At 39.8% G+C, this 12,316-nt stretch overlaps 1 protein-coding gene across 1 annotated transcript; it reads right to left on the reverse strand.

Moving 5' to 3' along the window:
- Nucleotides 1-10,968: 10,968 nt before the first annotated feature.
- On the reverse strand, nucleotides 10,969-12,098 carry LOC5563976. Its single transcript, XM_001648227.2, has 4 exons — nucleotides 11,941-12,098; nucleotides 11,676-11,873; nucleotides 11,419-11,615; nucleotides 10,969-11,355 (listed from the first exon to the last, which is right to left on the reverse strand). Exons 1-4 carry the CDS (start codon nucleotides 11,941-11,943, stop codon nucleotides 11,073-11,075), a joined length of 681 nt encoding a protein of 226 aa, XP_001648277.2. The 5' UTR covers nucleotides 11,944-12,098; the 3' UTR covers nucleotides 10,969-11,072.
- Between the last annotated feature and the right edge of the window lie 218 nt (nucleotides 12,099-12,316).

Raw genomic sequence — 12,316 nt, forward strand, 5'->3', positions numbered from 1 at the left:
TAATACTCTTGTTGCTCAAAAGTTGTTTTTTAATGTTTACAAAAATATTGTATTTTGTAATATAAGCGAAGTGAAGAATTTTGTATGGAGACTGAAAACATGTTGGAAAAATCGATATAAACTAAAATTAACCGTGAAATTTCAACCAAATTTTATCTCAGATGAAAGATAAAATGATATTTTGCATGTTTGGTGGATTAGATCGCAAAAAGTATCTCCTGGTGACTGACTGGATATGTGAGTGTGTTGCAAGCCAATCGTGCCTCAGGCTGGTCCATGTAAAAGACTGGCACACACCACACACCTTCTAAGAGGTTTTTTCCCAAGACGGTATCCAAGAAAGATCGCCACCGTTACCTTTCACAAATGGGTCAAAAAATCGAAGGTATGGGTCTCAACAAGAATCGTAAAGGGATCAATAGTAGAAAATTAGTACTGAAAAGTATTATTTTTGTAGCACTGAGATGCACTGTTCTATTGATTTAGGCAGTTCTGAAAACATCAAGGAGCAGAGAAAATTGGTGTACGCACATCACGAAGGTACGATGCGCAATAAATAGCGATTTATTTCTATATGGTTCAATCGAGGATTTAAAAAACGCTCAAAGCATTCAAAACAATTGATTGTATTATTCATAAATGTTTTAAAACTATCTTGAACCGTAAATTCATTCCAGCAGCTTTGAAAGTGTTACTTGGTAGCGCTATTAAACGGGCAATATATAGCATGTCAGCTGTACAGTAGAGGAAAAGCACTAATTTTAGACCTACAAGAATTATAGAATCTATGACGAAAGGTCGAAAGACAAGAGGTCAAAAGGACAGAAGGTCGGTTTACCCTGCGTGATGATATAATACTACTGAGTTTATGGACAAAAGGTCGTAAGACAAAACGTCGAAATAACAAAAGGTCGAAAAACAAAAAAGGAGGGACAAAAGGTCGACCTTTTGTCCATTCGACGTTTTGTCATTCGACCTTTTGTTCATAAACCCAGTAGTATTATATCATCACGCAGGGTAAATTCATGTGCCATTTAATAACTGGGGTATACACCAAGTTGTTTTTTTTTTCTACCTTTATTAACGAGATTTTTAGCCTTGGGCTAGTTCATCTCGGGACCAACGGCTTTACTTCCCTTCGGAAGGAAGTCGTCACTGAAATTTTTAGTGACTATCTCGGGGATGGGATTCGATCCCAGGTCCTCGGCGTGTGTTCTAACCACTACACCAGGTCCGTCCCCACACCAAGTTGTTTTTCAATAACCTTTAACAGCGTTTTATCAACACATTGGTAGATTGTAATTCAATACTCCCAAACTGGCGTCAACCTTGATCATAATCCTTTCAAAGTCATATAAGCGTAAGGTCTTAGCGCACATGAGCTCTTGTAAAACATCAAACGGTCGTTGAACTCAAAACTTGACGGGATATATTTCCATGAGCTCATACTAGTATATATTTCGAGAGGTCCCTGGTTACTCTCATAGGGGAAAAGCACCAATTTTCGACCAATTCATACGATTATGACCTGATTGATCATATTCATATCGGGCGTATCTGTAATTAGTTATTTTTCTATTAAGGCTAAGTAGCCCGTCATTCGTTTAGGCATCAATAATGACTTTTCAGCTTGCATATCAAAGTGATAAAACTCAGTCTTGATAGTTTATATTGACTTGAAAAAGTGTCACTGTATGTGCTAACATGCCTAAAGTGTGCTGATACTTTCTCAGCTGTGTCAGTGCAAAACCAACTGATTTTCTTTGATTCGAAATCGGGAGTAGAATAAGCAACAATCATCAACGAAGCGTACAAATTTCAATGACGGCCTACTTCGCACGGAGAACACGGAGAAACCTAAACAGTGCTAAGTAATCTTCAGAACAGACAAAATTGCTGCATCTGTCGCGGTAGATAGCACATACAATTCATGGCTACTATGTTTTACTGCATAAATCCAGTGATTCCGATAAAAAATAATAATTAATTACTGAGATGTCCGATTTAAAATCAGTCTTCGACAAGGTTGTAGCTGACAAATGTATCTAATGGTCAACGAAGTTCTAACCCTCATGGGCACATGGGGGGAACAATATAGCCAATTCAATTCAATGAATGACTAATATCTTTCATACCCGACTAGAACCACATATCAAGATTATAACACATTCCTATCGGCAGCAGTTAGAAATAACAGAAGTTGATAAAATTTTGCTATCAAGATGGCTTTGTTCTCATCTAGTTATATTTTTACTAATACATTTAAGGATTGTTCATTTAATAAAGTGGACACCTTGTACATGCAATATCTCTTTAATCTATCAATGAAATAGCAAACGGGATTCTGAACATCGTTCGACTAATACTATAGAATGTTGTGGTATTAAAAAAGTTACCAAAATAATCAAATTTCACACTAATAAGGCATAACGTTTAGAACCTTCGATTTTTGGAGGTTATCAAAATCAAGGATTTCTAAAAATAGGCTGAAAAATTCGACAATCTATATTTGTTATTGAGCTTGAGCTTGATTGGCCGCCCGTGGATGCACTCCAGTATCGCCAGATCAGCTGTACTTACACAAGGAACCAACCGAATGACTGCTTGGGACTAACAGGCATCCTCAGTGTTTAAGTGCTGGTGATCTTCTATTTTTAGGCAACAATGGCACCTGCCACGTCAGAATGCAGACCAATGAGGGGAAGAGGGAGGAATTGATGATGCATTGAACTGACTCCCACGTAGACCGTATATTCCACTGCATCCACGTCAGTTCATGCGGGAGTGTATGGATTGGGGGAAAGGCATGGCAGAGAGGTTTGCTTTTGTGGTTAGCAGACTGCCTATGTATCAGGCGTAAGAAAGGCATGCGCGTGGAAGTAGGAAGCGTTAGGGAAACGGTTTCTTATCCGTCTCTGGTTCTAGCTTTTGCTATGAACGAATAGTTTGAGTGTGATATATTGATGGAAGAAGAAGCAAGTAAGAGATATACAACTATCAAAGTACGTGGAAAGGGACGGGCCTGGGATTGAACCCATGACCTTCTGTATCAGAAGCGGTAGCCATCAGACCACCAACCCCGTCTATTCGACAATCTATATTTGTTATTTTCAAAAAAGGCTTGTTTTTTTAAAGAATCATTAATTAGAAGCTTGCTAAAAAATATCAAGTTATTTTTGAAGAAACAATTTTCCAAATATCATAAAATCATTTTTTATCTATTTTTTTAAAGAAAAAGGGTTTAAATTTAAATGGAACTGATATGAGTAGAACTATTACGATTAAAGTTCGTCCAGACGGAAGTAATGATTAAGTATTAATATGACAAATAACCTACGCCTCTATAGAGTTGCTTATTTGGTCCCCACGTCATAATTTAAGCACAATAGAAAAACAAATGCTTTATTTTCAGAAGACCACTCAAAGCACAATGACAATCTTCAAAATTGGGAACACTGCTTTTATTAAATTGAATTCATTTTAAATGTATTATTTTCAGAATGTGTTATTCTGAGATTACCTATCGAAATATTCAAAGAAAAACACTAACATTTTGCTCTAGATAGTGGGCTTCGTAGCCATGCGGTTAGGGACGTCAGTCGTTTAGGCGTATTGTGCTACGGAGTGTGGGTTTGATTCCCACCCCAGTCGGAGAAAACTTTTCGTCAAACGAAAAATTCTTCACTGGTCCACTGGTCGTTCCATGTGTCCGTTGTCTAATGTTAGTTATGTTCAGTCTGTGCAGCCTATGGCTGAAGACGGTGTGAATTGTCTTTTTTAATATGAGTACCGTTTTGATTCATATTACGGACAGCTTCAAATTCCGGACACTCTACTTTGTATGGGAAACATTTCACACGAAACGTTTCAATTTTCGCCGTTCAAAAGTTCTCATTTTCAAAGCTCGTTTTAGTAAGCTTTTTCCATAAATATCTTTGAAAATTTATAATGCCCAAGTACCTTAGATGTCTCTTTAGTGGTTTGACGATTTCAATTGATGATTTAACTGTTCCATTAATGATTACCATGAGCTGTCCGGAATTCGAATCAAAGTGTCCGGAATATGAGGCAAAAGTAAGGAAGCGTCCGGAATAAGAATCATGAAAAGGCCACACAATTTGATTTATTTAAAATTATTCAAGTTGCGGAAGCGTATTTTTTACCCACCATTCGAAAGTTAAGGTCTTCCGACGCTCGATAACGCTAAAGAATCATATATAATGATTTATTTTATATGTTCTATGCTGGCTTATACTTCCCTGATGCCTTAAGTGTCCGTAATATGAATCAAAACGGTATATGATTTTAATAGTATGGCATTTTTCAATGGAACTACCATGAGGAGTAAATTTTGTAACTAATAATGCGGTTAAAACTCAAGATTTTGCTTTATTTCATACAAATACAGTTTCTTTAGTAATCCAAACTAATTTTTAACAAGCTTATTACTTTACGTTTTTGCTGAGAGTACAAGGACGGTGTATCAGCAATTTTGGCCATAAGGAGTAAATTATTCACGTGACCTAGTATCAGAGAATGATGGAATATTATTGATTTTGTTAAAGTTCTACCTTTAGTAGAATAGTAGAGGATACCAACGTATAATTTGTTAATAAAAATTAGGATTTTTTACATGTAAAAAATAATGCTTAACTTTGACGAACAGTTTTTCTTAGGACTTTTGGGGAAAACTATTTAGTTGTTCACCCAAAAGCATTTTGTAATTTTTTATATTTTTATAACATTGTTGAATAAAAGTTGAACGATGTACAGAAAACCGATTACGATTTTATCAATAAATAAAAAATAAATATAGCATAAACAAGGTGTCCACTTTATAAAATGAACAATCCTTATAACAACATTTGTAATATTTTTGACATCGCATTTATAAGTTTGTTGCAAAAAACATCCGATGTCATAAACAGTAACATAGTTTGCAATAATATAATTACTTTGTAATAGCCTTGCAACACATTCTGCAATAATTTTGATATAATTGTAACAGGGTTTCTCGTGTTTTAGTTCAATTTGCTACAAGTTTTGTTAGATTTTTTGTTATTTTAACTACTAACGGTACATGTTTTATAACAACTGGTGATATAAAAAAATCATATCAGGGGAACACGATGTGTAATAATCTTGTTTCATCCGTCTGGTCGGTTAGTGATTTCCATTCAATCTTTGAAGGGCTTGTAAAGTCTAAATTTCCATAAAAATGAGTAACAATTTTGGTAGGCACTCAGAATTCGGCCTAGAATCGAATGAGCAGTGTTCAGCAAAAATTAGACTGCGGAACACGTTTTTGTCTCAAGCTTCAAAATACCGCTATTTACTCAATTAAGGGTTGCTGAACCCATTGCTGTTTTCAAAAATATCATAGCACATCTAGTTTTTGAGATATTGACAGTTGAAAATGCAAAATATTACTATTTCAGCCAACTTGCATGCAAGTTTGCCAGCTTATATGGCAATTTAATGGCTTAATTTGGCTCAGAATTCAACTTCATGTGTGTTTAGCAATACTAATTAAAAATTTTATAATACTTTCGATGCTCAAAAGTTATTTTTTGATGGTTTGGAAAAGTATTGTATTTTGCCATATAAGAGAAACGAAGAATTTTGCATGAAGACTGTAAACATGTTGAAAAGATCGATTCAATCTAAATTTAATCGTGAAATTTCAACCAAGTTATTTCTGAAATAAAAGTCTCAGTCCTATTTTGCATGCTTGATGGATTAGATCACAAAAAAGTTTGATAAATCATACTTTAAAATTCATGTAAACATCAATAAAAACAGTGTTTTATACAACTTTGGCGACATGTAGCTAAAAATTGTGACGTGCTGGAACATTTCTGAGAATGGCATCAGATACAACATCCCCAAATCAACTAGAGATACATAATTTGATCCTTGAGACACGCAAAAATGTCATTTTAATTTCGCTGTGTTGTATTTTGAATCATCATTCTGGTTATGCTCGTTGATCAGAAGGCTTGTACTCAAAGAAGTTCAGAACATACATAGGGTCTCCTATTGAACGCATTCCTATAAGTCACAGTTGAGTCGATTGTATTGGCTTCAAAATAATAGCCTAGTATCTCCACTGAACCACTTTGCTAAAGAGGCCATCTTTCTAATGTCGTTTTTCTTTATTTGCACCGCCTGCACCGTTTTCCCACCGGTAACCGTTCTTTTATTCCGCAGGTAGCACACCGTTTTTACACTCGATCGCCACCGGTGCAGAAAATTCTACACCCTGATCGAGATGGGTGTAGCAGGTAATGCACTCTTTTTACCAATGCATGTATGGTTCTCAGCTGTCAGTGGCGTTCTTGTTTTGGTCGTTTTGGTAGGTTTTCTTATTTTCGGTAACGAACAAGCAAGATTTTTCATTTGCGATCATATTCGGCTTAGCAGATAAAAATAGATTTAGAATTGAATATTTTTATTCAGTAAAAGAAGACATATTCTTAGCATTAGAAAATGTTACGAAAACTACAATAAATACAGATTATATAAGAACAATAAGGGATACTATTATGTATGAGCATGTTTTATAAGTAGGAACTTTTACGGCTTTGTAGGAGTAATAAGTGTGAATATGATAATAAATAATGTCAGAACACGGAATTCTTCATTTAAATGTTTGGACTACATGTATACCAGTAACCGCTACATTAAAAACATTTCATTTCAGTCAAGTTTTCCGAAATTCGCTCATGGGTGCCACTCGGTTCATGGCAACTTTTCTCCATCCTTGACTGCGACCCACGCTCTTCCTGGTGCACCTGGTCAATCCACCTAGCTCGCTGCGCCCCACGTCTTCTTGTTCCAACCGGATTCGTAGCGAACACCACCTTTACATGGTTGTTGTCCGGCATTCTTGCAACATGTCCTACCCAGCGTATCTTTCCAGCTTTAGCAACCTTCACGATACTAGGTTCGCCGTAGAGTTGAGCGAGTTCGTGGTGCATCCTTCGCCGCCACACGCCATTCTCCTGCACGTCGCCGAAAATCGTTCTTAGCACTCGGCGTTCGAAAACCCCAAGTGCTTGCAAGTTCTCCTCGAGCATAGTCCACGTATCATGCCCATAGAGAAATACCGGTCTTATGAGCGTTTTATACATCATGCATTTGGTGCGGGGGTGAAACTTTCTTGACCGCAGTTTCTTCTGGAGTCCATAGTAGGCACGACTTCCGCTGATGATGCGCCTTCGTATTTCCCGACTAACATTGTTGTCAGCCGTCAGCAAGGATCCGAGGAAGGCGAACTCGTCCACCACCTCGAAGGTATCCCCGTCTATCGTAACTCTGCTCCCTAGGCGGGCCCTGTCGCGCTCAGTTCCGCCAACCAGCATGTACTTTGTTTTCGACGCATTCACCATTAGCCCGACTCTTGTTGCTTCGCGTTTAAGGCGGGTGAACAAATCTGCCACCGTTTCAAATTTTCTCCCAATGATATCCATGTCGTTCGCGAAGCAGACTGTTAAGTCCGGCTCTCCGCATGATACTTCCAAGCGTAATATTGAACAACAGGTACGAAAGTCCGTCGCCCTGTCGTAGTCTCCGCCGGGACTCAAACGAACTGGAGTGTTCGCCCGAGATCTTCACGCAGTTTTGCACACCGTCCATCGTTGCTCTAATCAATCTTGTGAGCTTACCGGGAAAGCTGTTCTCGTCCATGATCTTCCATAGCTCCACACGATCAATACTGTCGTATGTCGCCTTGGAATCGATGAACAGATGGTGCGTAGGGACTTGGTACTCACGGCATTTCTGGAGGATTTGCAAGGAAAAGATCTGGTCCGTTGTCGAGCGGCCGTCGATGAAACCTGCTTGATAACTTCCCATAAACGATAAATGATAAACGACAGAAGAGAATCTGGGATAGATTTTTAAAGGCGGCGTTTAGGGTAGTTCTTCTTCTTTCTAGCGTTACGTCCCAACTGGGACAAAGCCTGCTTCTCAGATTAGTGTTCTTATGAGCACTTCCACAGTTATTAACTGAGAGCTTTCTTTGCCGATTGACCATTTTTGCATGTGTATATCGTGTGGCAGGTATGAAGATACTCTATGCCCTGGGCAGTCGAGAAAATTTCCAACCCGAAAAGATCCTCGACCGATGGGATTCGAACCCACGACCCTCAGCCTGGTCATGCTGAATAGCTGCGCGTTTACCGCAACGGCTATCTGGGTTCCTGTTTAGGATAGTGATTGCACGATAATTTTCACACTCCAGTTTGTCGCCCTTTTTGTAGATAGGGCATATAACGCCTTGCTTCCACTCCTCCGGTAGCTGTTCCGTTTCCCAGATTCTGACTATCAGCCGATGCAAACAAGCGGCCAACCTGTTCAGGCCTATCTTGATGAGTTCGACTCTGATACCATCCTTGTCAGCGGCCTTGTTGTCCTTGAGCTGTTGAATGGCATCCTTAACTTCCCCCATCGTGGGAGCTGATTGGTTTCCACTGTCTCTGTGCACATCGCCTTCGCTGTCCTGACCTTCTGTGTCTGTGTTCTCTGCGCCATTCAGGTGTTCGGGATGTGTTCAGCTTCTGATAGAACTTCCGCGTTTCTTTAGAATGGTACAGCAATTCCACCTCTTCCAGGCGGCGCTTCTTGTCCCGGAAAAGGCGGGTTTGCTGTTTCCGCTTCAGTCTGTACCGTTCCACGTTTTGTCGCGTACCATGCTGCAGCATTGCAGCCCGCGCTGCATTCTTCTCCTCTAAAACCTTCTGGCACTCTTCGTCGAACCAATCGTTTCTTGAGCCCCGTTCCACATATCCAACAATGCTTTCTGCAGAGTCGTTAAGGTGGCGCTAACATTGACTCCAACCATTACCTGGTGATGGTAAAACTGCGCCCAAAACTATCCGTCATTAACGATGTATACGGTACCGACGCCCACCTCGGTACAATCTAGCGCGTCTGAAACAAACTGATGTTGCAAATGCATACGCGCAGCATCTTGAGGCAGCGTTGCCGGATAAGGGCGAGCTCGATAGAGCCCCTCTTGAGGACTGCTGGAGGACAGTCAAAGCAGCCATTAAGGTGAAGATAAATCGAAGCCAGTCCTTTAATTTTCAAGAGCACAAATCTGGAGAACCGAACACCCGTTTGAGCTGAAAACTTAATCGATTGGTCACCACTAGCGAGTCTAAGCCACGGCAGTCTGCTGGGGAGGTTCACAAAACCTCTTTTGGCTCCGGGTCTCAGGGTGTTTGGCGCGGGGAGGTCTTCGGAGCGCGATAAACCCTAACAGAATACGGGCAGGACAATAATTGTTTTATTAGCAAAAACTTACAGTGGCAATTGCTGGTGTTCGGGGGCAGTGAGGGCAAACGGCGGTTCCTATGTCCTTGTTGGAGGCGGGCGGCGAGGCAAGGGAGCGTTGCCCCAACCCGAAGAGGCCGAAGATGGTGCAGTTGAAAGCGAGACGAACCGGCCGAGGATGGTGAAGGTCATCTGTCACCGTGGCACGGGCTCTCCTGAGCTTGTTTGCGTGGCGAGGGCAGGCTTCGCACGACGAAAGGGGATTTGGCGTGGCTGGCGAATCATTTCTCCGGAACTACGGCTCTAATGGCGGGTATGCAGCCGGTGATTCTCGGATAGCCTTACGATGTCCACGATGGCTAGGAACACCCGATCCCGACGGTAGTTGGTTATGGTTGGTGAGTAGGTGAATTTGGCTGGTCGACCTACGGCGCAGTCGCACGATTGACGGCCGCTAGTTTTCAGGCGGTTTGGCGGTCACCGTATTTTTCCACACGGTATCAACGTTTCGGGAATCTTGGCTAAAGGCGAACTTCGCTGGCACGTGGACTTAGGGTGGAACACGGGGTTAGATTACCGCCAACTGTTTGGCACACCGAACTTAACTCTCCTACTGCCACCAAATGGGGGAGGGACGTTTCGCATTAAAACGTTTCGCATAAGGACGTTTCGCATAATTTTATGGGTGGACGTTTCGCATAATGGATGTTTGGCATAAAGAGAATTATATGCCTTCTTTAAAATGCTACCTGTTCTTATATGGCAGCGAACTGGCAGCGTTTCATGGTTTCCTGCCATTTTGCATTAGCTGCCGTCATGCACTCACTCGGGGTTGCTCATTCGCCGGGTTTGCGTTGCGAATGTCGACACCCCACCGCACCGTTCAAACTCACAGGCTGTGTTGGTAGCAAAGCACAAAAAGCTTTGAGCTAACCCTTTTCCAGTAGAGAAGCTAGGCAGAATACAGGACGCTTCGATGCTTACTGACTTTAAGATGGCTTGCTCAATTTTCACCACCTAATTAAATTTCAATCTTGTCGCTCCCTTGCGACGCCTATGCACCTATTCGTTTCCATCATTTGCTTATATAGACTCCCTTTACCTTTGAGTCACATGACCGATACAGCCATAGAACAAAAATAATTTAAAACAATCACGGTCGAAACCTTCTCCTATGGAAAGGATTTATAATCTATTGCTCCGCCAAATTTTGATTTTACCTAACAATCTGTCCTGTATAGTTCGAACCGTAAGTATTTAAAATTCCTATCGTGGATACCTACCCGACTAGAGGCTTGTAACAAAAATAAAATAAAATGTTATCAGAAAATGATATGCATATCATATTATGATATAATTTTGTTAGGCTTCGTTATCCACAGAACATAATAAAACAGAAATATGACATAATGTGTTTTATTTCCATTTAAGATATTTTTTTGTTCAACTATCTATTTATTTTATTATAAAGTTGTTAAAAACTTTATAACAAAATAAATAGATAGTTATGCAGTTTAATACTATATAATATTATCGTATATCTAACAGTATTATAATATTGATACTTTGTATCAAACATTATAACTTGGTTTGATATATTATTGATAGAATTAAAACACATTTTGTTATGTTTATGTCACTATTCATACACTTTTTGTTATAATTTTAGTTATTTTAACAACATCCTGCATCAAGTTTGTAACAACCTATGTTCGAAAAAACCTTATAACATAATAACATATGCTGATATGTTAGTCGGGTAAATTACGCAATATATAAGTTTTTTCTTCTTATCACATAAAACTATACGGACTTGTATATTTCCCCAACGCAAGCTCTAGCAACGAAAAGCCACAGGTCGGATACAGTGACTGGCACAGAACTTTGCTCCGTCCTTTCCGGTGTGCCTCATCGTAGATTCTGGTATCACTATGCTCGAACGATAAAACTTTGGACTTTGGAAAGCTAAACAATGTTCTTAGCATTTCCGCTATCATGTTGGATCCCTTCTTTCCAAAGTATTGCGAACTTTCGCAAAGCGCTCGCAAAATGCATTCCCGGCCACTGTAACCCATGCTGGAACGGAAACAAAGATTTAAAGTTTGGCAATTTTACACCTAAAACCACCTTGCTAATTACTCATTCATGGCCACTTCTAGCTTGTGATATAAATCACGTCGATGCCTTCTTTGGGCCATTGGTTTTGGTTCCTTCATTTCGTGCTCGAAACTTATCGTCTGGTTGGGCAAATTGTACGCAATGCCCCAATTGAGTGCCCAACTGAACATCTGATAATTGGGATTTCCATACATTCCAATTGTCATACAGACAGCTACCTATTTTTGAATATAGATGTGATTGAAACCAAAAAAGACGGCTTAAATCATCAGTCTTACCGAGAAACTTGCACCTTCCGGGAACACAATATATCGTTTCCGCCTTGAGAGCACTTTAGATTTACTTTCAGGATCAGTTGGATCTGATACTGTCTGATTGAACTGTATATCCGTTGTTGATACGTCCGTCGTTGATTCCTTAGAGAAGCACTGACTCATGAAAACTATCCAAAGCGCAAACACCTGATGTAAAGTTTGCTAAAAATATAAAGAATCGTTAATAACTTCAATTGCCTTTCATGCATGAAAATGCACAAAACCATACCATTTTTAATTTGTTAAGAACACTTCACAACTACTCCAAAGTTCAACTATCAATCAACTCTTGGGGCTTAATGTTCGAGTTAAATGTTTATCGACTGCACCAACATATTGCTGCTACGTGCCACCAACTGCGCAAAACGTACTTCACCGCAGCAGCAGTGTACATAGAGAGCATGGAAAAAGTAACCGAGAAAATTAAATATTCAGCGATCCGGAAAGTAAGGATGCTCAAAGGGAAAGAAGAGTAATCCACGTACGTATTCTCACTGAGGCTCATGCCTGGTGATGCGCAAGAAAAAGAATCTAGCATATTATAGTTTTCTTACTTAATCTCTGTTATAAATTATAAACGTTGAATATTAAAAATAAATTGAAAT

This window comes from Aedes aegypti, chromosome 3 (genome assembly GCF_002204515.2).
Source record: "Aedes aegypti strain LVP_AGWG chromosome 3, AaegL5.0 Primary Assembly, whole genome shotgun sequence".
NCBI classification, from domain to species: Eukaryota; Metazoa; Arthropoda; class Insecta; order Diptera; family Culicidae; genus Aedes; species Aedes aegypti.